Source organism: Taudactylus pleione, unplaced genomic scaffold (genome assembly GCF_031769625.1).
Source record: "Taudactylus pleione unplaced genomic scaffold, aTauple2 ptg000005l, whole genome shotgun sequence".
NCBI lineage: Eukaryota > Metazoa > Chordata > Amphibia > Anura > Myobatrachidae > Taudactylus > Taudactylus pleione.
Genome location: NW_028284408.1, coordinates 25,640,082 through 25,666,737, shown reverse-complemented (window position 1 = coordinate 25,666,737; position 26,656 = coordinate 25,640,082). Strand labels below are relative to the sequence as shown.

At 40.5% G+C, this 26,656-nt stretch overlaps 1 protein-coding gene across 4 annotated transcripts in view; it reads right to left on the bottom strand.

Moving 5' to 3' along the window:
* The window catches only part of WNT10B (Wnt family member 10B), a 53,833-nt gene extending 30,122 nt beyond the window's left edge, over positions 1 to 23,711 (bottom strand). For 2 of the 4 annotated variants that reach the window (XM_088479535.1, XM_088479735.1), the window contains exons 1-2: positions 23,474 to 23,711; positions 4,754 to 4,914 (exon numbers count right to left, since the gene is read on the bottom strand). In XM_088479535.1, the coding sequence (XP_088335661.1) occupies positions 4,754 to 4,836 (83 nt within the window). In that variant the 5' untranslated portion in view covers positions 4,837 to 4,914; positions 23,474 to 23,711. Of the gene's footprint in view, positions 1 to 4,753; positions 4,915 to 10,989; positions 11,066 to 11,188; positions 11,265 to 23,473 lie in introns of those variants that run through there. The other 2 variants (XM_088479603.1, XM_088479665.1) reach the window with 2 other exon arrangements.
* Positions 23,712 to 26,656: the final 2,945 nt, after the last annotated feature.

Here is a 26,656-nt window from a genome sequence, read left to right as displayed (position 1 = left end):
GTTTGCCATTACACGTGATTCGCAGCGATCACATTGCGATTACGGATGTACAGAGGATCCCAACACAAAGTGACTGACAGGTTGTCAGCGTTTGGGGGTGGTAACGGGGAGTGGTCAGAAAAATGCAGGCGTGTCTGCCCGTTTAAATGCTGTTACATGGGCATGCATAAATTAGCCACTCTGCGTGTCAGAAGCACTACCAAGGCTGCAGCAGGTCAGACCTTAAGCAAGGTGAGATGGCCACCGATGTGCGTCGATGTTACCGATATTTACATGGGTATGCGTCGTAGCGTGCAGGTAAGAAGGCAGCAGTGGGCATCTTTATGCTCAGGTGATCTTTGCTAACATTAGCATATTTTCTCTGCTGCGTTGTGTATGAAATCACAGATGTGATCGCATTAGGAGCCATCTCTGAAACAGGCTAAACCAGTGGTCGCCAACCTTAGTTGAGGTCTGAGCTACTTTAGTAAAATGAAACGTCCTGAAGTGCTACTAAAATTGTAGAAATAAAATCTGGCTAATAACCAAACAATTGAAGGTCATTTAATCAAAATTAAAAAAAAAATGTTTCACAGAAAACAACAATGCATTTAATTATTACAGTGATATTGTTGTATTTGTATATAAAATCTAAGCACAGGCACATTTTACTGTTAATTACCGGCTCCAAGGAAGTACATGCAGTAGAGGAGCAAAAGACACTGTATAGGTAGGGCTGCTGTGTGATTTTCCTCCAGGGCTGGGCGGGAGTCACTTGCTCTGCCATAGCATAGACAACGTGGATGGAACCACAGGGAAGCACGTCAAGTGAGGAGGTCACTTCCTCTTAGTTTACCCAGCAGTACTGCAGCTAGGTGAGCTCCCAAAATTAAGACCGCGAGCTACATGTTGGAGTCCACTGGGCTAAACTGTGTCTTTCTTGTGGTCAGCATGTGACACATTTTGCATATACTCACCCTTACTGTAATTTGACTGAGCTTGCATGCCCCCTCCTATCCCCGTCCTATCCCCCCTTCCACAAGGTGTTGTAAGCCTATGCGCCATAGTTGGTATGAGTACAGGTATGTAAAAATTCTTGATACCCATGCACTGTTGAAAAAGATGATTTTGCATTTACAATAAAGTGGAAAATATGTTTACATCTAACTCTACATGAGCCCCAGATGGGTTACAGCAATGCTTTAGATATTTATGGGCCTATTCATCATCACTTAATTTCTACAAAAGCAAATGAAAATTGTAATTTTAACCTGCAATTGTAGAAATTAAGTATTCAGGCCATTCATTAAGAAGGTAAAGCAGGAGATATCACAGATATCTCCTGCTTACCTTCATCTGGCGGAATGGCCCGCTGTCCCCATACACTAGCATGGGGACAGAATTCATCAAGCTCTGAAAATACAATATTTTCGGAGCTTGAATGCGGGAGCATTCGCCATCTTCAGATGGCGAGTGCTCCTACTACCCGCTCCTTCCCTATGGGACGGAGTCCCGGGTTGCGAAGAGGGATCCTTTCAGATTCCTCCACCCCTGTCCAGCTCCTTCCGCCGGATGTCGGGGCTCTTGTGCGCATGCGTGACAGCTGATTTTCTCATCAGCTGTCACCCCGCTGGAGCAATGATGACTTGCTCCGGTGTCTGCGGCGAGTTAGAATGTTAATTATCAGGGTCCGGTCGAACCCTGAAAATTACCATAATAGATAGAGCCCTAAGCCTAAACCTTTTACATACAGTTCTCTTTTGTTGTAAATGTGGCTTCTATTTCCAGCACTGGATGCACTTCTGTATAGCACAATGTATCAGTAAAAATGTATCTGTACATTCGTATGAAATTGCAGGTAGATTAGAGCTGCCCTTTAGTTTAGTAAATTTAAATCAACATAGTAATATATTGTATTAGTAGATTACAAATTAAATTAAAGGAGTATCTATTTACAGGTGTATCCAAAATTGAGCATGATTTGTTTTATCCTTCTATATTTATTTCATTTTGGTTTGCTTAGTTTGTGGAAATGTCCCCATTGCCTGTGGCATGCAGAAGCTTTAGCAGTGGAGTTGACTCATTAAGTGCATAGTACACTATACTGCAGGGAAGCTTTGAGAAGCGCTAATGAATGTGTTTCGAATACTCTGGTAAAAGTAAGGACAAATTACAATATTTTGTCTGTAATTGTATTAGGGTCATTTTTCCATGCTTGCACGCACGAGCTTTAATACAGAAACTAATATATATATATATATATATATATGCATATACATATATTTATATATATATATATATATATATATATACATATACAAACCCTGCAGGGGATTGATGCTGCAACTATTCATAATAAGGGCCCAATTTAGAGCTGCATGTAAAGTGGCCACAACTGCAGTGGATTTCTGTGCTCAGAAATAAATGTGGGTTGTGCATGAATTTGTAGGGGGAGAGGGGACAGCACTGCCCCCCATCCGCTTGAGGAAGTAGCTATCACCATTATCAGCACCTGTCCTATCCTTGGTACAAGAGGTCCGTCTGAACTCGGACAGATTTTTGCATAGTCACAACTCTGAACAGCCCTCAATTCCACCTACATGCCCAAGATACTTCCATGGCTATCCCACAAGTTAGACGCCCAGTTGCCACCTAGTTACACCTACTCAGCTGTGAGTAGTGATACAACTGAGATAAGTACAACTCTCAATCTGACGAAATTGTCCTAAATCACTCGAACATATGTGCAGCTTGTTAAAAAAAAAATCTATTCAAAGATGAACTTGCCTGCAACTCAGTATCGTGTGCTTTATAGATCATTTTTGTGCTAAAAGATTCTAAGAAGTAAGAATAATTTTAAAGCACTATTATTCAAGTTGTCATGTATAATACATGCCTTAGTCATTTTAGCAGATACAGTAGATATGCAAATATTTCAGGAACTAAAGAGATTTGAAATAAGGTTATAAGAAGCCTATCTCTCAGCCTCGATTCATTCAGTAACAATTCAGAGCCCACAGGGTTGATACTTGTATTCAGCAGTATAACAAAGACACCAACAATGTGAAACAATTCAAGCTATGGTACGTTATATTTTACTGATGTTTTTTTTAACTTAGCCATGGAGCACACATTTCTGGGAAAACCATTTGCAGACCAGTCTTGTGAGAAAATTTTCATTATTATTGTTATTGTAGACAGCGAAAGAGCTAGCAGTGGGGAAAATAGGACATGGACGTACAAAATAAATATGGACATGAACACAAAGGATAGGGGGAGCCTGCTCATGAGAGAGCTTATATTATAGTTGGAAAAAGACACAGCTGAAACAAGAGTAGCGAGTGAGGTTCAGAGGGGAAATCAGAGGGGAGATCATGACGTTATGAGGGTGCATTAGCGTGGGGAGTATAGGTCGAATAAAAAGATCTAATAAATAGATGGGTTTTCAGAGAGCATTTAAAGATGTGAAGGCTGTATCTGGGAGTGGTCAGGAATTCCATAAGTGGGTAACACCACAGGATAAGTCTTGTAGGCAGCAGTGCTAGGTGATTACCATAGGTGAGAGGGTGGTCAGCGGTAGCTTTAAGAGGGAGAGTATTTTATGATGAAATGTGAGATGTATGAATGGGTTGGGCCTGCTGAATTCTCTGTAGGATTGGATTTTGGATGACATGTGGAGTCAGAAGGGAATGCCAAAGCGCAGGAGTTTGCAGAAATCAGGGAGAGAGTTGATGACAGAGGAAAAGAGTTTTTTGGTAGCATTTTAGGTAAAAAAAGGACATATTCTGGAAATATTTCTAAGGAGGTGGTGGCAGTACTCGGGGAGAGACTGATAATAATAGGAATAAAGCGGAGGGCACATTTAACTTTAAAACAAATAGCAAAGAGACTTGGGTGTTGTTAGTGTAGATATGGAGGTGGTACTGTGTAGAGGTGGTAGTAGAGATGGTACTTGAATGAGTGAAGTAGCATCACAAAAGAAGAGACATACAATGAATAAAGTAGAGGGCAAAATACAGAGCACAATACAGAGCCATGTGTAACCACAACAGAAAATGTGATTGGAGGGGAGAATGTGTCAGTGGTAAGAACACAAAAGGAATGGCATGATAGATAGGAGGTGAACCAGGAAAGAACTGTGTCGCGGAGGTAATGGAGTGAAGGTGTACAGGAGATGAGGGTGATCAACAATTTGAAAACAACAGAGATGCCCCTTAGGATCAATATGGAAAACTGACCCTAGGAGTTTGCTGTAAGTAGAGCAGTCACAGTGGAATGTTGAAGCCTAATATCAGAAAGTGAGGAACGCTGTGAGAGGAGAGAATATGAAATAGGTGGTTGTACAGAATTTGCTCAAGTAGTTTGAAGGCAAAGGGGAGGAGAGAAATAGGGTGGTAGTTGGACAGAGAGACTTGTGTCATCATATGGTTTCTTTAACGCTGGTCAGATGAAAGTGTATGTAAAGGAGGATAGGTATCTGCCAGTGGAGAGAGATAGGTTGATAAGGTGAGCTGGAGGTGGGGCAGAGGAGGTATGATATGATGAGATGATTAAAGAGACTATGGCGGGAATTCAATTAATTGCCAAAATATTTTCATTTACCACTGTTTAAATTAACGCACCTATCGCATAGTAAATTTGCATGCTCCTGATTATAGCTCAATCCAATTGTAAAAGTGGTTGCGCGGTCATTTTCTATGATGTTAGCCATAATTAGTGGTGTCAACAAAGATGTCAACAATATATTCCCATTCTCTCACTTATGAACATTTACCGGCTGCAGAGCCATAAGACGATGGTAAGAATCCAGGGCCAGGTCCCTGTGTGAGTGTCCCAGGCCATCATCTGACCTTTCATTGGACAGCTGTGTCAGATGATGAGGCTCTTTCTTCATCTCCTGGTCCAGGAGCTGCCTCTTCTCCAGTCTTGCTGAGCCTGTTAAAGACAATCCACAATGAAATTGATAGCAATGTAACATTTCTAAACTCTATTATATAAACATACTAAAAACAAACAAACAAAATAAAATCGAATCCTTACGAGTGACAATAATCGGAAATAAATACTAGAAATATACTGGTATGATTTCTTTCCAATACAACAAAGCATAATTCTAATTGAAAAAATGATTGTTCATCTTTCCCTTCTTACTGGTTCCCTGATTAGTGCTCATTAGGCACCGGTTCCCAGCCGCTGTTTGACCCATATCCTTATCTATTTTTGGCTTTTTTTCTACACTGTGTCTGTTCCCCTCCTCTTGCCCATGTATATGTATGTAGCAATATAGCCTGCAAATATCTTTCCGGTATTAACCTCCCACCTGCCAGAGAGATGAATTTAGCGTGAGGAGATTACCATAAACACAGATTATAATGATAGTAATTGTTATAAAAGCATATAAAGTCATAAAGAAAAAATAAATACATTTGTAATACAATAAACATAACATTATTGTTGGAGGTTATCTCCACTTGTGCTAAATTAATGCATAGTTTTATCACTTTGTGGTGCTCTGCAAATAAAAAAGAATAATTTGGCTTCAGACAATAGATTAGGTCATATAGAGCAAGAAAAAGTATATACAGTATACAGTATACCAACAATGCAAAGGTATTTTTGGCTAGTTTGTAATAATGTGTTAATTGATATAATAATACATGGGTAAGTTTACAGATGACCTACAAGGCATTTGTTATTACTCTGAAAAGTCCTTTAATGAATGCACGTTGTTAACCTTTTAAATTTGCTGGCAGCACACATTCGCTACCCGGAGCACTATAGGTCTGCTAGCCATATACTGTACATATCTAAACATGACTTAGCAAGTGGCTGAATTCTAGAGTAGCTAAAACATGTTACGATCTCTTTCTCAGTTTACATTATGCTCATAAAATAACAAACACTATGATTAATCCTTTCAAATCCAAATATCCCGTAATCTGTGTAAATTCTCACTCTCTCCAGCAGACCTAAGTCAATGATGTCCCTAAATATTTTCTATACTAGGTTTTACATAATCGCCCAAATATATTACACTCGTACAATTCTAACACATACTCCCCTGGCACCTACATAATAGTTTACTATTAAAGTATATTTTTATGAATAATTAGTTCCACCAGTAGCAAAAATGACCATACATCGACGATGATATCACAGCCGTTCCTGTTGTTTAAAAGACTTGTTAATATTATTTATTTAGAGAGTTCAAGTCCTATGACTTCTAAAAACAAAACAGCATAACATTACATGCATACAGCCAGCCAGCCAGCCAGCCAGCCAGCCAGCCTATAATTGAGAAATACATAGGGAGTAGCAGGAAGCCTTGTAACTGGGGTGTTCAAAATGAGCCCTCCAACTGCTGTGGAACTACACATCTCAGCATGCTCTGCCACAGTAATGCTATTAGTGCATGCTAAAACTGTGGCAGTGCATGCTGGTATGTATAGTTCCACAGCAGCTGGAGGGCCACTTGTTGAACACCTCTGCCTTATAAGATGATCAGAGTAAGCTGTGACAAACCTATTCTTCAGACATGTTCAGTACTAATTATGTATTACAGGGCTATCACGAATGCACAGTCAGGCCCTAGAAATAAGCTTATACCTTTTGTGATAATCCGAGCACACGGTATGAAGTTTAGAGTGACACTAATGGAGGAGGAAAACGTCTGTGTATAATTTCTATAATGATATTGGTGTTACACAACAGTTTAATAAATATGTTATTATAAATCCATTCTTGCGGGAGTGGAGCACAATGCTGGAGGCAAGAACACTGAGGAAGTGAAATGAGCTTCCATAAATTACATTTTATTGAGTTGTTTATGAAACTTTTTGCTTTCTGAGAAAGAAGAATGAGATAAAAAGAGTGGTTTGAGGTGGGGAGAACGTAGCTACACTAATATTAATTAACTATAAATGAAGAGAGACGTTTTAACTCCAAGGGGCCTATGTATCAAGCTTATTTTTCCCATAAAAATTTGTAGAAACTGCATATTCTGCATAATATTATATATTGTTCCTGTGTACTAAACAGCACAATGCAGGTGATTGCACAGAAATCTCCAGCAAAGTGCTAATTAGCACTGCAGATCGCAGTCCCCATTATTATCAATGGGGAGTATGATCTGACCTCTACTGTATGAACCAAACTCCAAAAAGCAAAGATTTTCGAAGTTTGGCTCCGCTAGTTTATACCATCTTCAGATGGTGTAAACTACTTTAAGCCTTTGGAGGCTTACAAGCAGGAGAGAGGTCTTCCGATCTCTCTCCTGCAACCTCCAGCCGGCGGCGGAAACTGACACTGCACGGTGGCGCAGTGTCAGCTTCCCCCAGAGAAGTCTTTCACAAATGATTAAGACTTCTACTAAATGCCGGGGATATAACTCGCAGGGACAGTGGTTACCGCAACTGCTGTCCCTGTGAGCTCTACTTTGTACATAGCGGGGATATTTTTATTACATATGAAAATATCCGCCGCGATACGGATCCTTAATAATCGCGGCAGTTCCGCAATTATTAATCCATAAACCACCTATTCACTCCAATGATACCTGCACGTTACAAACATAATTAAAAAAAATATTTATGTCTCTAAGAGTATGTGTTTTATGTTCTGAAGTGCCATGTAGACATTTCTTTTAAATGGAAACTTTTATGATTTTCAAGAAATACATAAGAAACATATGTCCTAGTAAAGTGGCAGTCATGTCGCCAGATTAAAATTACTCACTCAAGCGAGTTCGGAAATGTGTTGTACATTTTATTTTGGAAAGAAAATTGGATAAAGATAATGAATGAATATAGTGTCCAGTTTAAGTGGTGAAAAAATCTTTGCATACATTTGCCACAAGAGGGCTCATTAAATCTGTCATTGCAGGAGTGGTCTGCCACAGAAATAGCTCTTTTTGGCCCTCATTCAGAGCCGTACGCTCTGAGCAGAGCGCACGCTCTGAATGAGGGCCGGGCTCCATTTTCATGGAGCGTCCTCCTGGACGCTCGTATAGCTGTGGGTCACCACCCACAGGCTATACGAGCGTGCTTTTTGATGGCCGCGATGGTCAAGACCATCGCGACCATCGAAATTGCGAGCCGGAGCCTGCGGTTGAGGTTTCAAGCTCCGGAGTGATTTTGGCTCTATCAGAGCCAAAATCACTCCCACTGACATCACTAGTGATGTCAGTGGGCCGGCTTCTGACGGGAGGCGTTCCCGTGGGAACGCCCCCGTCGGGGAGGCACGCCCCCGGCACGCCCACCAAAGGGGGTGTGCTGTCAATCATTGACAGCACGCCCCCTTTGATCGGACACAACGAGCGAAGGACTTTCCTTCGCTCGTCGCGTCTGGCGCATGCGCACGACGGAGCTCCCTCCGTCGTGCGCGTGCTCAGTGCAAAACAGCCGCTCGCAAGTGGGTCTGAATCAGGCCCTTTATCCCTTAGACATATTATCAGAAGCACTTGTAGGCAAGTCATTTACACCATAAAAGACCACAATGGAGAATCCAATATTTTTTTTAATTTTTTTAAAGCATATTTGTAGTAGAGACGTGTACGGGCCCAAGTGTTTTGATTTTGGCAAAACCACCCTCAAATGCTATGGTTTTCATTTTTGCAAAACCAAACTTAAGTGTTTTGATTCGGTTTCGGTTCTGTTGATAAAAACAGCTAATAATTTATGCCATTTGCGCCTGTTTACATGCAATGCAAAACCTGAGATTAGTTTTTTAAATCCAAGTTACGAACTTTTAGCAGACCCGAGCCGGAACTCTGTTCTACTCGGAACCCCAAAAGTGCTCCGAGCCGGGACTCGATTCAACACGGAACTTCAGCTTCCACAGCCTGGCCAAAGGAGCAACCAGTAACAATGGTTACAATGGTGATCCCAGGCTGTGACGTGGGTCGCAGTGCTGGAATCGCAAATGCAGTAAGGAGGTGTCTGCTACCTCCTGCTACATTAGTAATTTAGATGGACGGAATAGCACAGACGCTTGGGTGCAGCTCTGCAATTCCGTCCATCTCGGATCAGGCCCATTGCCCATTGTCACATGGAAAGTCACTAGGTCGATGGGAGGGAAAAGAGGGAAATGGAAGGGAATGTTAGTGAAGTCACCTAGTACTCTTAAAATAAGAAGTTGGAAGGTCTGGCTACAACTGACAGTTCTTTTCAGCAAGTAAAACCATATACCTTACATCCGGGATCGGTAAGAATGAAGGCCGGACCTATGTCCAGCGGTTCAAATCCCGACGCCGGAAGACCGGCACCAGTGAAGATCCTGATGGGTAAGTAAAGTAACTATACCTAACCCTCTCCCCCCCTAACCCTCCCTTAGGGGTGCCTAACCCTAACCTCCCCCCGTAATTGCCTAAATCTAACCCCCCGTCCAAACAGCTAAAACCTAACCGTCCCAGGGGGGTGCCTAACCTTCACCCTCCCAGGGGGTGCCTAACTCTAGGTCCCCCCCCGGAAGCCCCTAACCCCCCCCACACGCGGCTGTCCCCGCCCGGCTTACGTTCGTTCGGTATCCCGGGCGTCGGGGTCCCGGCGTAGGGATTATGATAGGCATCGGGATTTCGATGCCTATCATTAGTCCCGTCGGGATTGCACAGTCGGGAAGCCGGCGTCGGCACTTCAACCGTCGGCTTCCTGACTGCATCCCCTTACATCCTTCTCATCCAAATGACTGGACAGTTGGAACTGGTCATATCCATGTAAATATAAAGTATTTAGTTTGCATTGTGAAAGAAAGGCTCCAGTTTATGTCCAACTGTGACTATGGAAACAAATGAAAACACCTCAGATACCAAGGAACAAAATCATGCCAAGTCCTGCAGAGATGAGAACTAGCAATCTCCTCATGCAGCAGTGGAATCAGTTCAGTCTAGAAGAAGAAGGAAGACTGAATCTCTAAGGGACACAGGGACTGATTCAGAGACACACGCTAATGTGATCGCAGCTGTGAAAATATGCTAATGGTTGCAAAGCTTCCCCGAACATAAGGACGCACACTGCTGCCTTCTCATATGTGCACAACGTTGCTTACCGTATATACTCGAGTATAAGTCGACCTGAATATAAGCCGAGGCACCTAATTTTACCACAAAAAACTGGGAAAACTTATTGACGAGTATAAGCCTATGGTGGGAAATGCAGCAGATACTGGTAAATTCATGGTAAATGGCATAATCGCCCAGTGTGTACTCTGCAAACACTGTATGTAATGGAGCTGCTGCAGCTGTGGGTTATTTACATCTAGTATTTTATGCACTTTATTATGTTCGAATTCTTTTTTTTTTTTACTTTACTTTTATACATTCAGCTGAGACCCCAGGCTTCCACTACAGTGGAAGCATATTCATTAGAAGCAGCGGTACCCAGCAGTTATGCTGCTCTGGATAACAGTGACCCCACTGTCAGGATGTGCGTATTGCAACTAGTGAGGGCATCTCAGCTTCTCTTCAGCACCTCTCGCCGCTAACTGCTCTGGTGCACGGTCCACGGGGGGTGGGTTTGCGGGCGCCGCTCACCTAGCTCACCCAGAAGCAGACAGAGCACATGGCTCCACATGGGAGGGCGGGGGTTTGTGGGCGCCGCTCACCCGGAAGCATACAGAGCAGAGCAGGTCACCAGCGCAGTGGAATCAGACAGGGCAGCGTACCCCGGGATATCTCACACTGCTACTGCCGGCCACCTCAAGCAGGTAGTTTTCATTGTGGTCTTGGAGCATCACTCGAGGGGGGGCTTTTTCAGCACAACAAATGTGCTGAAAAAATCGGCTTCTACTCGAGTAGATACGGTAAATGTGTAAATATCGGTAACATTGACGAACATTGAGCAGCCATCTTGTCCTTGTGGCAGGTCTGACCTGACGCAGCCATGGGAGCTCTTCTGACACGCAGAGCTGCGTATGCAGTCGAGGTGGATAATATATGCACGTCAAACCTACAGACACGCCTGCATTTCTCAGACCACCCCCTGTCACCACCCCAAATACTGACAACCTGTTTCTCACTTTGCGATGGATTCCTCTAGGCGTCCGCTGCACATGTGTAGTGAGTCTTATACGCATGTGTGATGGAAAAGTATCGCTCGATCTTCATACGTAATCGCCTTTGTGTCCAGCTCTGAATCAGGCCCACAGTACCACATATAGAAATATTGCAAAGGTTACAGAGGTGTAGATTCCCCCTACAGCAGTCCTGATCTCATACCAGATCATAGTAATCACCAGATCAAGAAAATTGAATCGTGTTCAGTATTGATCTGTAGATCTAGGAGAATCTGAATGCAATAAGTCTCAAAATGCACCTGGTCCTCTCTGTCATAAAGCAAAGAGACTGCAGAAGATGACTGATCTGCAAAACAATGAGATGAACAAGATCAGAAATCAGGTACTGAGCCTTTCATAAGGCAAATCTTACAGGATTTAAATAATTGCACACGACCAATACAGGACCCACGACTTGGGATCTTTTAGAAAGCAGCATACTTTTGTGTGCTTTATTCTGCAGTTGTGTGTTACTACTACAGTACTATCATTAATTATTGTATTTGCTTTACCTACTTGAGTTGTCTGAATAAAGACACTGTTTATATATATAGAACCAATATTATACTTTTTATATTCTTTTTCATTCCACCATCTATCTGTTTTACACTCTAAACAATTTTAGCACTGAGTTTTACTGCAACATAGTGGGATGGCAATGCCCATTTGTTACCAAGAATTTTCACCCTTCACATATACTAGGCAGGAATAGTACATACTGTAGAGCTTGGGGTTAGAAATGTTATAATTGTTGTATATGAACTTTCTTGATTTGCCAGGACATGTAAAACCAACTTATAAAAAAGGTGGCCAGCTGGGGCAAATGTTTTTTTTTTTTGAGTTATACAATAAAATAAGGTTTAGTACAGGAAATATCATATAAATTGCCACGTAAGAATGAAAGCAAAAACAGATAAAATATGTACTCAATCACATTATATATGCAAATCCAATGACAAAAGCACCTATCAAGGGTATTTTAAGATTGTAGGGGGCTCATGTACAGATGTCCATGGACTCCCTTCCCCCTGAAAATAAATGGTGTGGCGCATGCACAGAAACTCGCATAGTCTCTGTCATTATGCCAGAGCCGTGTTCAGGGCTGTCATCAGAAATCGTGGGGCCCAGGACAAATAAAAAGTAGAGCTCCAACGTAATGTCTCCTCCCCCTGAAATCCACCCCACCTCACCTCACCCTCTCAATGGATAAAGTAAGGTACTGTACTAATGCAAGATCAGACTAATGTGTGGGGTACACACTTGAACGACAAATAATTAGATCGGCTGACCCGCCAACCAATCAAGGTTATGCACAAACGACCTTGTGCATACACACTTACCAATCGGTCGCTCAATATGTGTGGCCAGAAGAACCAGCTGTGATGTCATCATCGTTGGTTCCTGTGGCCAGCATTTGAGTCGGTCAGTCTTGTGTAGACACAAGCAGATGTGAAAGACATATCTTTCAGATATAACACATCTGCTGGGCAGCACGGCTGATGCAATATATCTGTGAAAGATGTAATTCACAGATATACTGTATGTACACACTGCCAGATGGACTGAACAATATATTGTTCATTTGCTGTACAAACGTTATATCGCGTGTACCCAGCATAAAACCCTTGATACTGGTATGTGGCACTCCACTACTCCTTCAGACTTCAGAACTCTCTGACCCTGCAATGAACAGGAAGGCATGGGAGGATCAGGGGGGACTCATTGACCCACAGAAGAAGAACAGAAGGCAGACTATGTCTGCATCAGTTAAACCACAAGGCTATGGGTGGTTTGTGTGAGGTCACATGGGGGAATTTTAGCCAGTTAGGTATTAGTGGGTGGGGTTAAAGGTTAGAGTATTTAAGGCTTGTGATCACATAGTACAAGCCTCCCACCCGCTCTTTCATTAGGTTTTGTTCGGTTGTTGGCTATTTTCCATTGCAGTTCATTTGTATTTCGGTGCACTCAATTTGTCTGAAGTCTGAACCACCCCACCGGGGGCAGCACTACACCTTTCCGGGTGATTTTTTTTATGTTGCAAGGTTGAGTTGGATATCCCATTTTGTTAGTCGTGTTTTGTAAGCACCTTTATGGCAGACTACGCCGGCAATGCATGTTTTGTGTTTGCGTTGGTGTATTGCTGGGCTGCGATGATTATTGCCCGTCCTTTCTGGCCACTATACAGTTTTTTATTTTGTGATCTTTTCAATAAATAGCTAACGTTCTTTTTAATGCCATTTCTGTCTCAGTGTCATTATTTTATATAAGTTTAATGTTATTGTGACCTAAACACAAAACACACGTCAGCCATTAGGAGGTTTATATGCAGTGGCAAGCCCTCTTCTACTAGAACCAGAGTGCTGCACTTTAAAGGTAATGACAAAAATAAAGCTGTCTGATCAGGTTGGGCCTCCTAGTCAGTCAGAGTTCCTCTAAGCAGCCTGGACCCCATACTGCCGTATCCCTTGTACTCCCTTGATGCACTGTATTTTGTGCATTATTTTTTAAAATATGTTGCCAGCACCATATATTCAGGTGTTAATTCAGAAATGTGGGCGATCTGACGATATTTGGCGGATCGGCCATATAGTGTATAGTGTGTCCCTCCCCCATCCTGCCTCTCCAATCACAAGAATCAGATGTGAGCAAAGCTGTATATACAGTACACATATACATGCAGCTTTTGTTTACTGATTTTATGCTACGCAAACGAGGGTACATCCAACTCAGTATAATGTGCAAATTCCTAATTGCAGAAAAGAATGCTACTAGCAGTGTCATGTCCACATTTTTCATACTCTTTACCGCCGGCTAATTGATCCCCCAGGCTAACTCAATTATCCCCGAAGACCGCACTTATGGGTGGCGTGGCCTAATCGCGGGAGGCATGCTCATGCTCCCCTTAGAAAAAAACACCAGCACCATGCGGGCTGAGGAGGGGGGAGCAACGCCAGCACAGGGAGAGGAGACTGGTGCTGCTCAGCTACAGCAACCTCCCTGGTCCCACTGCAGCCCAGCACACAGCAGCATTGCTGGGCTGCTGACATGTAAGGGGAGGGTGCGGGAGGCGATGGGAGAAGGGAGGCGGTAGCATCGGACCCGGGCCCCTCCAATAAGCCAGGCCTGGGTAATTCCCCCCCCCCTCGTTGCCCCTGCTTATCAATCATTATTTTTCAGGAGCTCAGCAGTCTCCGATAAAAAAATTCCAGATAACTATCTGTTTTCAGTTAGGCGCAGGTGTTAACACATAGGATCCATGAACTTATCACGGATCCTATGTGTATTTGCCCGGAAACAGATATTTTTTCGGGTGAATAAGACTGGATCTAATTTATTTGCTCGAAGGCAATTCAAGCATTAAAATCCCTGAGCAAGTAACTGTGTACCTGAACAAACCATGTTGCAATGCAAAGGGTGCAAACACATACATATTGCATGTGGGGTAAATACTGGCTGCTTCTGCATATAGCCCACAAATGATGGCCAGATTTATATTTACACTGCAGTTTAGATTTGAGTTTGGACACACCCCTCCCAAATCTACAGTCAGGTGCATAAATATTGGGACTATGACAGAATTTTCATATTTTGGCCTCTATTCACCACCACAATGGCTTTGAAATGAAACAAACGAGATGTGCTTTAACTGCAGACTTTCAGATTTAATTTGAGGGTAATTACATCCAAATGAGGTGAACGGTGTAGGAATTACAACGCTTTCTATATGTGCCTCCCACTTTTTAAGGGGCCCAAAGTAATGGGACAAACTAAACAATCCTAAATCTAACTTTCACTTTTTAATAATTTGTTGTAAATCCTTTGCAGGCAATTGCAGCCTGAATTCTGAAATGCATAGACATCACTAGACGCTGGGTTTCATCCCTGGTGATGCTCTGCCAGGCCTCTACTGCACATGTCTTCAGTTCCTGCTTGTTCTTGGGGCATTTTCCCTTCAGTTTGGTCTTCATCAAGTGAAATGCATGCTCAATCGGATTCAGGTCAGGGGATTGACTTGGCCATTGCATAACATTCCACTTTTAAGCCTTAAAAAATGATTTGGTTGCTTTTGCAGTATGCTTCGGGTCATTGTCCATCTGCACTGTGAAGTGCTGTCCAATGAGTTCTGAAGCATTTGACTGAATATGAGCTTATAATATTGCCCGAAACACTTCAGAATTCATTCTGCTGCTTTTGTCAGCAGTCACATCATCAATAAATACAAGGGAACCAGTTCCATTGGCAGCCATACATGCCCACGCCATGACACTACCACCACCATGCTTCACTGATGAGGTGGTATGTTTTGGATCATGAGCAGTTCCTTTCCTTCTCCATACTCTTCTCTTCCCATCACTCTGGTACAAGTTGATCTTTGTCTCATCTGTCCATAGGATGTTGTTCCAGAACTGTAATGGCTTTTTTAGATGTTGTTTGGCAAACTCTAATCTGGTGTTCCTGTTTTTGTGGCTCACCAATGGTTTACATCTTGTGGTGAACCCTCTTTATTCAGTCTTGTGAAGTCTTCTCTTGATTGTTGACTTTGACACATATACACCTACCTCCGGGAGAGTGTTCTTGATTTGGCCAACTGTTGTGAAGGGGTTTTTCTTCACCAGGGAAATAATTCTTCTGTCATCCACCACAGCTGTTTTCCGTGGTGTTGCTGAGCACTCCGGTGTGTTCTTTTGTTTTAAGAATGTTCCAAACAATTGATTTGGCCACACCTAAAGTTTTTGCTATCTCTCTGATGGGTTTGTTTTGATTTTTCAGCCTAATGATGGCTTACTTCACTGATAGTGACAGCTCTTTGGATTTCATATTGAGAGTCGACAGCAACTGATTCCAAATGCAAATGTCACACCTAGAATCAACTCCAGACCTTTTACCTGCTTAATTGATAATGAAATAACGAGGGAATAGCCCACACCTGTCCATGAAATAGCTTTTGAGTTGATAGTCCCATTACTTTTGGCCCCTTAAAAAGTGGGAGGCACATATAGAAACCGTTGTAATTCCTACACCGTTCACCTGATTTGGATGTAATTACCCTCAAATTAAATCTGAAAGTCTGCAGTTAAAGCACATCTTGTTTGTTTCATTTCAAAGAGATTGTGGTGGTGAATAGAGGCCAAAATATGAAAATTCTGTCAATGTCCCAATATTTATGCACCTGACTGTATATATCTCTGCACATATTAAATCTCCTCCACCTGCAGACCAACATGGTCTCACCAAGATGCACAGTTATTTGCTCTATATTACTCCAAAATCATAATCAGGTCCTAAGTAAATAAATACATTCTGCAAGTAGTTTGCAAACTGTATGTGAAGCACAATGGTATTCGATGTTGTGGCAATCTTGTGGTTGTGTCGTGTCAATGGAAGACAATCCATTGACCCCAATTCATTTTGCAAGTAAACACTGCAAACAACATCCTAAAAACTCACCGCGCTAGAAGAGGTCCCAATTACAGACACTAACACATGCAGGTCACTGATATCAATAGGTTCCACCTCCTCCCCCATTTAAATGCCGGTTTTACTAGCATTGAAATACACCATTATAAAAATGATTTCTAATGCTAGTTGCTAGGGGGCTTTATGTAGGCAGAATAATAAGGGGGAAATTTGTAAGATCTCTCTCCCCCCCCCCCCCCCTCTCTCTCTCTCTCTCTCTCTCTCATCAAAAGTTTTTCTAGTTTATACTGAAATTTGAGCATTTAAGTCCAGTGAATAATCTGAAAAAGTACAAGGGTAAGTGGTAACATTCTAGAGGTTAAAAAAATCATAGGTTAAAAAAAAGAGGAGGCGGTCAGTACTTTTCAGAGTTATAAAATAAATAAAGACCAAGTGTGTCTTAACAGGTAATGGGCTTACATTTGTTCTGCAGCAATGAAAGAGAGACCTGCCTGGGCCATGAAGCACTGTCATTGGACTATTGAAAATTGGAAGAAGATAAATCAACATCTGAAATCTTTGATTTATTATGCATGTTTTGCTATTAAAAACATTGCCCTTTTAAATTTCAGGCTAAAACATGTTTAGAAGTGACTCATTTACAATAAATTCTTATGACCCCATGGAGGAGGAAGCATGATGGTCTAGGGCTCTTAAGCTGGATCCCAGGTCAGCGACTTGCGCAGAATGACTGACACCCTGAACAAAAGGGCTTCCACAGCATTTTGTAGCACCATGCAATACCTTCTGGTCTATGCTTAGTTGGACAAGGGTTAATTCTACAGCAACATAATGACCAAAAACATAACTTCTGGCTATGTCAGAGCTACCTTCGAGGTGAAGAACAAGATGGTAGTCTTCATGGAGTGGCCAGCATAGTCTCCAAACCTAAACCCCATTGTGCTGGTTTTTAAATGAACTGGATATACGAGTGAAAGTAAAGCAATTTACAAATGTAACACATTTGTGGGAGCTTATGCAATAGTGTTGGGAAGAACTTACTGAACAATATTTGATTTCCATTGTAGAAAGAACAATGGCACAAGTGTCCGGCAATTCTATCTGCAAAAGGCGGCTACTTTCAGGAGTCAAAAATTTAGATGAATTTTGTTAAAAAAAATATTTGTATTTCCAATTGTTTATTTGTTTTATGCTTTAATTTCAGAGTACATTGAGACATATATTTACTGTGTATCAAGCTCTTGTATTTGTAGGAACATCTGATTGTAGGTCATATGTCTCCATCTTGCAGGTCATGATGAACTCATGTTCCATGGTCTTTTAGCAGACTGTTTTCATAGAAACATAGCTTATGCATCAGTTTTGTGTCCTTTATTTCTGCATTTGTTTTTTCATATTTCACTTGCATTGTCCACAAAGCTAGATGTACATACTTTTCAAGCAATTTCTGAATGCGCAAAGAAGTTCTTGGCCTTTTGTATTGAGTTTTTTTCCCTCTGATTTAATAATTAACAACAGGACATTTACTCCATAAGAAGTACTGCCCAGAGGACCATAATGTACTGCAGAAGTTCTCAAAAGATACATTTTACCGTATACGATCCTAAATATATTGTGCCACAGGGACACAAAAAGAGTACTGCCTCCTAATTGCCCGCTAGAACTGTTCTTTGGTAATTACAGTGTCACCAATTCCAGGGTAGCCATTTTCTTTGGGTCCACACACAGTTGTTTACTTGTACAAATCTTATTATAAAGATCATATGTTCCCCAGGTTTCATAACACAGCCTCCAACAAGTATTGGGGTTTATCGGATGGTTAGGGTAAGGCTGCAGGGGGAGGGTTAGATTAAGGCTGTGGGGGGAGGGTTAGTTTTAGGCTGCTGGGGGGGAGGGTTAGATTTAGGCTGCAAAGGGGGAGGGTTAGGTGTAGGCTGCGGGGGGGAGGGTTAGGTTTAGGCTTCGGGGGAGTCAGGTTTAAGCTGTGGGGAGGGAGGGTTAGGTTTAGGGGTAGGGTTAGCCTACTTACAGGTAAGTGTCTGCATTGTATCCCAGTCAGGATGCAGGCGTTGGGATCCTGAGCTCCATCATCCCGTACCCAACCCGTAGATGATAGCTGAAGGAGATCTAGCTCAGAGATTCCTTGTCTCTTCACATTGTCCATGCAGCCACCAGAGAAGACCTCACTTGTTTCATCTAGTCCTGGGTACATCCACCTTTCAGGCCTGAAAGCACTATGGCACTAAGCTATATTTCATTAAAGCAAATAACAATTTATGATACTGCAAATGTGATACGCATGAGCACAACTGTAAGTAATAACATTTCCTCCAATTAAAAATCTACTTACAGTATGTATTTTCTACACAGCTAACAAAAAGTGTTGCAATAAAACAGATTAAGATTAATGATTATGGTTCAGTTTTAATTAACAAAGTGATTATGGCTTAGATATTCTCTCTGTAAATAGACAAATATTTTTCAGACTTTCATACAAAATCTAAAACAGGGCCAGGATTTTGTAGATCTTTAATAGAAACAATTTCCTGCAGCGCTCTATGCTGTCTCTGTTCTACAATGGATAAAGGATTCATCATGGATAGGAAGCTCTAAAGTGCATTGACTTGTAGCAGTGGAGGTTTATAGTCTAATAATACAGCTTTAAACTGGTTGGTTTGCTTGACAGCCTGATAGAAATGTACAGAAACATCTCATTTGTGTGTTAACTAACTTTTAATGCCAATTACCAGCACAAAAACCAATGCCCAAGTATGTAACTTGTATTTCCATGGTGGCAGCCTGTATGTGAGAAACACTTACATGCTGATATAATTAAACAGGGCTCTGTGGGATTCAATGGTAAAAGTAAATAGCGCTCAGCAGGACTATAAAACAAAGTAATGCTTAACCACCATGTAAGCCTATGAAATACTTAATAGTAAACTGTACCCTGCATGGTTCACTAGGAATACTCTGCATGTGGTTACTGAAAAGTCCAAGTGTTGGGGCTGAACAGTATCTGCTGCAGGTGTCTCTGCGTGCCTGCAGAGCTGGAGTAATCCTCTGCTGGTATCATTAGAGCAGGTTTAATCTTGTTACATGTACTCTATAATAGGACATATTCATTTAGTAGTACGGCAAAAGTGGAGCAATTTGGGGGTTGGATAATTGCATCACAGATTTCAAAGAACATGTAACTTGAAGAGTTTGATTGTTATTCTTTGATACATTCAGTGTGGTGAGGATTTCCAGTTTACATGGATACTGGGGAGGGTGTGTGTGAAGACCACTGACTCATTTCTGACAGCGTTTTAGTAAATTACAGAGCCCCAATAACTTGTGCTCTGAGCTCCTCAGGGAGGTTTTATGTAAGATGTTAGAGGCTGAGCCCAGTTACAGTGGTGCAGATGTATTAGCTCCAAATGGTTCTATCATGTCATGATAACCTATGTACTAAATATATTTCAATAAATGTAATTACAATAATATTAAAGTGACAAAGTTCAGATGATATGCATTACTTGTATTCATCAGATAAGAGTAACTACTGTAAGTTGTTGGCCATAACTTCATCTAAGATACATTTAATGAAAGTATGAGCATGAACACAGCAATTGTATAAGTGCATTGTATTATTATTATTATTTATTTATATGGCGCCACAAGTGTTCCGCAGCACCTTACAAATGTATGAAAACGAATAGGTGACAAAAGACTTACAGTACAATACAGGACAAGGACATCGATAATATACATTATTGCCACATTAGCGACCATAACACCCACATAAGCAGCAGAGTTTAAGCAACCAAGTGTTAGGTGCCCTAGTGGGGAGTAAGAAGTAGATGAAAGTAAATGGGAAGGAAAGGGATTTGTTTGGAATCTTGGGATGGTATCTGCAGTGACTGATACCAGTTAATTCTCAGCGGTCACTGCTTGTTACAAAGCAGTGCTTTTCTAGACCTGCAGATAGTGGAGTTCATTTAGTTAAGGTATTTCAATTAATACTTCAATCTATTTTGTTATTATATGAGATACAAAAAAATTGGCATGAAATAATAAATCCTATTTCTCTATAAATAGTGCAGCTCAGTTATTCTTTATGATCTGTCATATGTCTGCCTCCCTGGTGTAAGCAGGTGCACACTGATATTTCTGTACAGGAGATCGTATATATATTAGGATGCACGTCACAAGCTCAGCACTGAAGAGTGTGCTACAGTAGGTCTCGTGTATTTGTGGCTGGATATATGACTACATTGGCACCTTTGAGAGTAACAATTATGACATTTCTGGATGCCTACAGGAGCTGAATGTGTAATTTGTAACAGATGCAAAAGTTCATAACAAAAATATACAAAAAGTAAATTGGTTTAGTAATCTTATTAAGGTTTCTTAATTATTGGTTTAGTTATTTTTTTTAAAGTGTATTTGTAATGTGAGAATATATGTAGTATAAAAAGCGTGCATGTACAGTAATGTGTATCATTTATTAAAGTGAATCGAATATGATTTAAATGAATAGCTTAATACACACATATCCTAATTTATTTAAAATTAATATGAAATGAGTAGTAAAACATTCACACTAAAGCCATAGGGATTTAGAAATAGAGAATTATTTAGGTAGGTAGTGCTAAATATGATTTTGGGCACAAAAAGAACAAGTCTGTGCCTGTATCGCAGTGTTTTTGTGGATACGTGCAATGTTTCCAATATACTTACCTCTTTTTTGTGTACTGTATATACAATTTCAATTGGAATTCATGCATACCACTTCCAAGTATATCCTCTCTTAGAACAGTCTTAGCCCCACTGCCTTAACATGTGCAGATAGTGAGACAGTCACACACACTAAACACTGATGAATCACTTCTATAAAGGTTTATGTTAAAATAGTGTTTTCCTAATACAAATTGTTTTAACAAATCCAGTATTTTAGTTTTGAGATAAATGGCATATATTGTTATCATTTTACTTGTTATTCTAAAAGTTCTATTTTAGTAAAATGTTTGTACACCAGGGATGTCATGCCAGTATGCTGTAATAGTTTAAATAGTGATAAACCGTTTTTCATGTAAATAAAAAGAGCATCATGTACAGCTTAACAATATGTAATATTACGTAAAACTTGTAATTAGTGGGTAAAGTACTATACTGTAGGTGTTACTTTTTTGAATGTGAGATATTGATGAACAACATAAAAACATTTCCTGTATAAGTTTAAAAATTCTAATTCTTTTGATGTGATAGATATATATATATATATATATATATATATACACACACACACTACATGTCAGCACTTTCATTTTAATGTATATTATAATACTGACTACACTTGTTGGGCAACTGTGATATTTATTACTTATGTTGCAATTCATGTTCATTAGTCACCCGAAACTCGATAATAACAAGCAGTGGGGGAAATCTGGAAATCTTCCTAACTTTACTGAAACCTACAGGAGAAACGCAGCCCTGTAACTGATTGCATCATATGTAATGGTACATAATATGGTATACAAATGAAAACAATCTTTTCAGATTTCTGCGATAACATAATTCCTGAAATATTGCAATGTAAACTAACTCTGTGAGATACATCCTAATAGGGATATCGCCCAGACTTGGTGCATGATTATCAATCTTTTCCTAGTGACACTGAAATAAGATGCTTAGAATGACGACAAATCATTAATACCATAATCAATCATTTTGAGAATAAACCTAGGGCAACAGATTGATTCAATATGGTTGGTCTCGGGAATAACAGTTATCATATATGAAAGAAAATATGTTAGTATGTTTCAGCATAGTTTGAATGATAGTATGTTTCAGCATAGGACATAAAACAATAAAACAATGGAATGGATCTTTAAAAAACCGAATGCTAGCTTTTATTTGGCTAAATCCTGGGCTTCATTCCAGTAAAGTATTTGTCACAGAAACCTCATGGCAAGTCCTATGAGTATGTTCATGGATTATATATAGACAGTAATTTGCAATGATAATGTTGTCTGACATTTTGTTTTTATATTTACTACTAAGGCCCAAGTCAATGGCAGAGGCGGCAGACTGCCCTTTAAATTGTAATAGGTGGGTTTGTAATACAATGCTCATGTTCATTTTAATTTGATATGTTTCTGCTATGAAAAACATGATTATTTTTAATGAAAGTATAGGATACTGAGGTGATCAGTGGGACCATACCACTGTGGCTGTAGGGAAAGGGGCAGCAATACATGGCTTGGGAGTATGAAATAGAAATCTGATCCTGTTTCTGTACTGTGAACGCCTACTGTGAAATCCTTTTTGAAAAACTCTAGTGGACCATTTACAGGGTTAAAGCATCATAGCTAGAGCTGCTACTATTCTGCTATGACAGCAGGGAGCTTTCAATTATCAGACGTCTATAAATCTTGCCTGTCGTCCTTACATCTCTGGCATGTTCCTGCCTATTCTACCTGTGGTCATTTCTCTTTCATTCCGATTCTGAATATCTATAACGAGGACGCCTTTGATACAGAGGCTGCAGCTGAAAGTATCTTCTGTCTACAGTACCTGCTGAGGTCTTAGCAAATGGTTCCTCAGCTGAATAGGAACCACACTCATCAATGACATGACAACAGGGGCTGCACATTCACAGGCAGACACCGACATTAATGTCTGAATTCTTACATTTCAATCACACATCTGTGTTCATTTCATATAACATACATTTCTGGATACATTGCTTGTGGAGAACTTTATACACATATTATATATGTCACACCATCGTGGACTGTACCACAATTCATTTCACTGTATAGTCAGTGGTTTCTCATACAATAATAGTAACAAGTACAAAGCTCTGACAGGTGATTCTCACTAGCTACACTAGTGTAACTGAGCAGGTCATATTATCTCATTCACTGTAAATGTCTGTGGTAGTAGTGACACAGGGAATCAATAACTTTTCACTGGTTGTGTATGGTGTGTAACATTGTTTTCTGACCTCAGCTTATCCCCTAGGAGCCCATTATTGTCCTACCTTCTTCTCCAGTGCTTGATTCCTGCTTATGTGCTGAAGATGCTTCCTTTAGATTTATCAGTGTGCTCCATGGTTACTGGGATCCTCTAGATGCTTTTGAACTTGTCTGCTACCCTTGTATCTTCTGCCAGTGCATCTCTCAGTGACACTGTCCTGGTGACCTGGTCACAACTGCCTGTAGTGCAACTCTGTGTTGTTTCTTTATGGATGTGTCTCTGGCAGATTCTCTCCTCTCTGTCTGAAGTTGCACTGGATAATGCATACACACACAGCCACTCCCTGAAGTCACTTTTCCACTCCCTCCCTCTGTCCATCCTCAGGATTTACCTCTTTCTCTCATCTGTTCCTTTGCTATAGTTTCCCATCTGTAAGGTGTAGAAGTTTCAAGCACAATGCTACCTTTTCCCTGCTGCTTTGGGGGACAAGTGAGTGAGGGATCACAGGGCAAAGTTCAACGCCAATTTGCTAAGCTCTAGGTGGCAAACTAAAAACTTAAAAAAAAAAAAGCCCAAAAGAGTTGCTGCTGTTATAGGTTAAACTACAATGTCTGTCATGGATTATGTCTTATTAACACTTACATAGACTTTCACAGCAGAAATGAACAGGACGTTGCTCCATCTAGTCTTGATTCCATTCAGATATTCATTTATTGTTCCCATTTTATTAACCAAAACAGTTGAAATTATTTCTCCTCAGGCATATTTTAATTATTCCCTACCACATCTGCTACAAAGCATATACTGACTGCTACCGTTGCTGTCATTCAATAACGTTAAAGATTTGAATGATTGGTTAATGCACTGTCACTTTTCTGAGCAGTGTTATGTTATAGAATATGGAAGGACACTGTGGAGTAAAGTGAAAACACATTTTTGCTACACAGGACAATACTGCACATTTTTTTACATTGTCCCACTACACAAACAGACAGCATGTGTTCATGTGTTCAGTGGTTTAGAGGAACTCCAGTGGTCTGCCAATATATGTTTCTGCCATAATGCAGTATATGAGATCTAAAAGTATTTTAATGGTCCAATGTCCTTAAACAATATATGACGGTCGGCATACACCTGTTTTAGATTATTTGAAATAGGCAACAACCCTTTCAAGATCTAGCATATTTCATTTAAAGTAATGAGAAATCAGTAGAAGTATGCATGCATAAAGTTGGCAAATCAGATGCAAAACTGCCAACTCCGACATGACAACTTATTTATGAAACAGAGCAGAAAGAAAGTTAGTGATTTGGCAATTATAAAGATTATTAAGAATAAATCCTATGACCACCCGTGTTGCTCATGTACATTTCTTGTATTCATTTTGAGGAAAGCAGGTACATCAAATATTTTTCTCCTACAGTATATTATAGAATGGGTTCACAATGTTAGTTTTATTGCAGTAAATGTCATTTGTTTTGACAAGATTAGTAAATAAGCCTGTTACATTTCTCAGGGAGAAAACCCCACTGACTTCTGCATTGCCTGAGGGAAGAGAGACCACATTAGCTGGCCGAACATTAGCTTTTGTGACTTTTTTCAATAGGTTGTAAAAAACATGTCACTTACGGAAAGGTTTATGTCCCAAAGGTTTGTCTTTTTTACATATACTTTCTTGTAAAAACAAAATTGTAGTTTAGGATACTTGCGCACTACAAATTTGTTTTTGTGCTATTAGTAAGAAAGTATACAAGTTACATATACTGCAGCTCTGTGGGGCTCACAGTAATTTTGTATTCACATCCAGTAAACATTCCTTGCAAGTAGTATAGTCCCAACTGATGCTCCGTTTTCTATACTGTAAATTTCAATACTATTTTGTAACTAGTAATACCTAACCTTCTCAGCCAATTTCCTCAAAAATGATCCCATGTGCTATGACAGTATGTCATATGTGTGGTGTGATATGTTGACTAGTAGGGTACAGTGTACATGAATATTTACCTAGCATGCCATGAATGGATGGTCTCATAATAGAGCAAGATATCAAATTAAGAGCACTAGTAGTATGGTGAAAATGGACAATTTGTACTACTCATGGCACATAATATTGAATAAATGTAACTATTTGTGCATGGTATACCTATAGAGTAATACTGTGCATAGCAGACCCATAACCAGCACATCTAACACATGCCAATCATATACTATACTCTGACCAGCTTAATAGCTAGATGCCCATCACATAAAGCTCCATGCAGAATCTTACAAATCTATCTCAGCATAAACTTCTCATACCCACCACAACGTGCCAGCATAACAAATTCATGCCCCCCCATATTTTGTCCCACCCTCAGCATGTCTTATGCCCACTATAGTTCCATGCCCAGTCTTCTACCCTACAGAATGGTATGCCATATCTTATCTTTGGTGGTTGTTAGTGTTCACTCTACTGTATATTAGTCAGAAGAATGATAAAACACTGATAGTGTGGAGAGCCAACAGTTGGCCAAAGCCACACAATTTCAATTTCAATTAAATCAATGAAAAAAAAAATCACAATTGGTTTCAGCAAATGAAGCCACTATGATTTCAGCTAATTTTATATTCTAATTGGACAGCTTCCACTTGTTACACAGCAGCTAGTCAGTAAGATGGCTGGGCTTTATTGCAGTTGTCACAGGCCCTGAGGCAGGAAAGCAGCCCCAAACCATGATGCTCCCTCCCCCATACTGTACAGATGGGATGAGGTTTTGATCCTGGTGTGCTGTGTCTTTTTTCGAAACATATAGGGCCTTATTTATCAAGCCCCTTTCACATAAAATTATGCAGAAACTATGTAATAGCCAAATGCAGCAAAAGGCTACTTAGCTCTTCAGACCACACTCCCCATTATTCTCAATAGGTACTGTAGCCTGACATCTATGTACCAAACTCCAAAAAGCGTAGGTTTTCGGAGCTTGGTTCCAAAGACTGCCACCATTGCCAGATGATGGTAGCTGATTTGTCCTTATAAAGGAATTTACGGAGGAGAGGGATCTAGTGATCTTTCTACCGCAGTCTCCGTCCTCCAGTGAAGACTCTCTGAATCTGACACTGTCAGAAACTGTAGGCGAGTCTTTATAAAACGCAAAAGATTCCTCCGATATGTCTGCGATGTAATTCACAGGGACAGCACTTTATCGAAAAACGCTGCCCCTGTAGCCCTTAATACATAATAATCATGGAAAAATTATCATTAATTCGG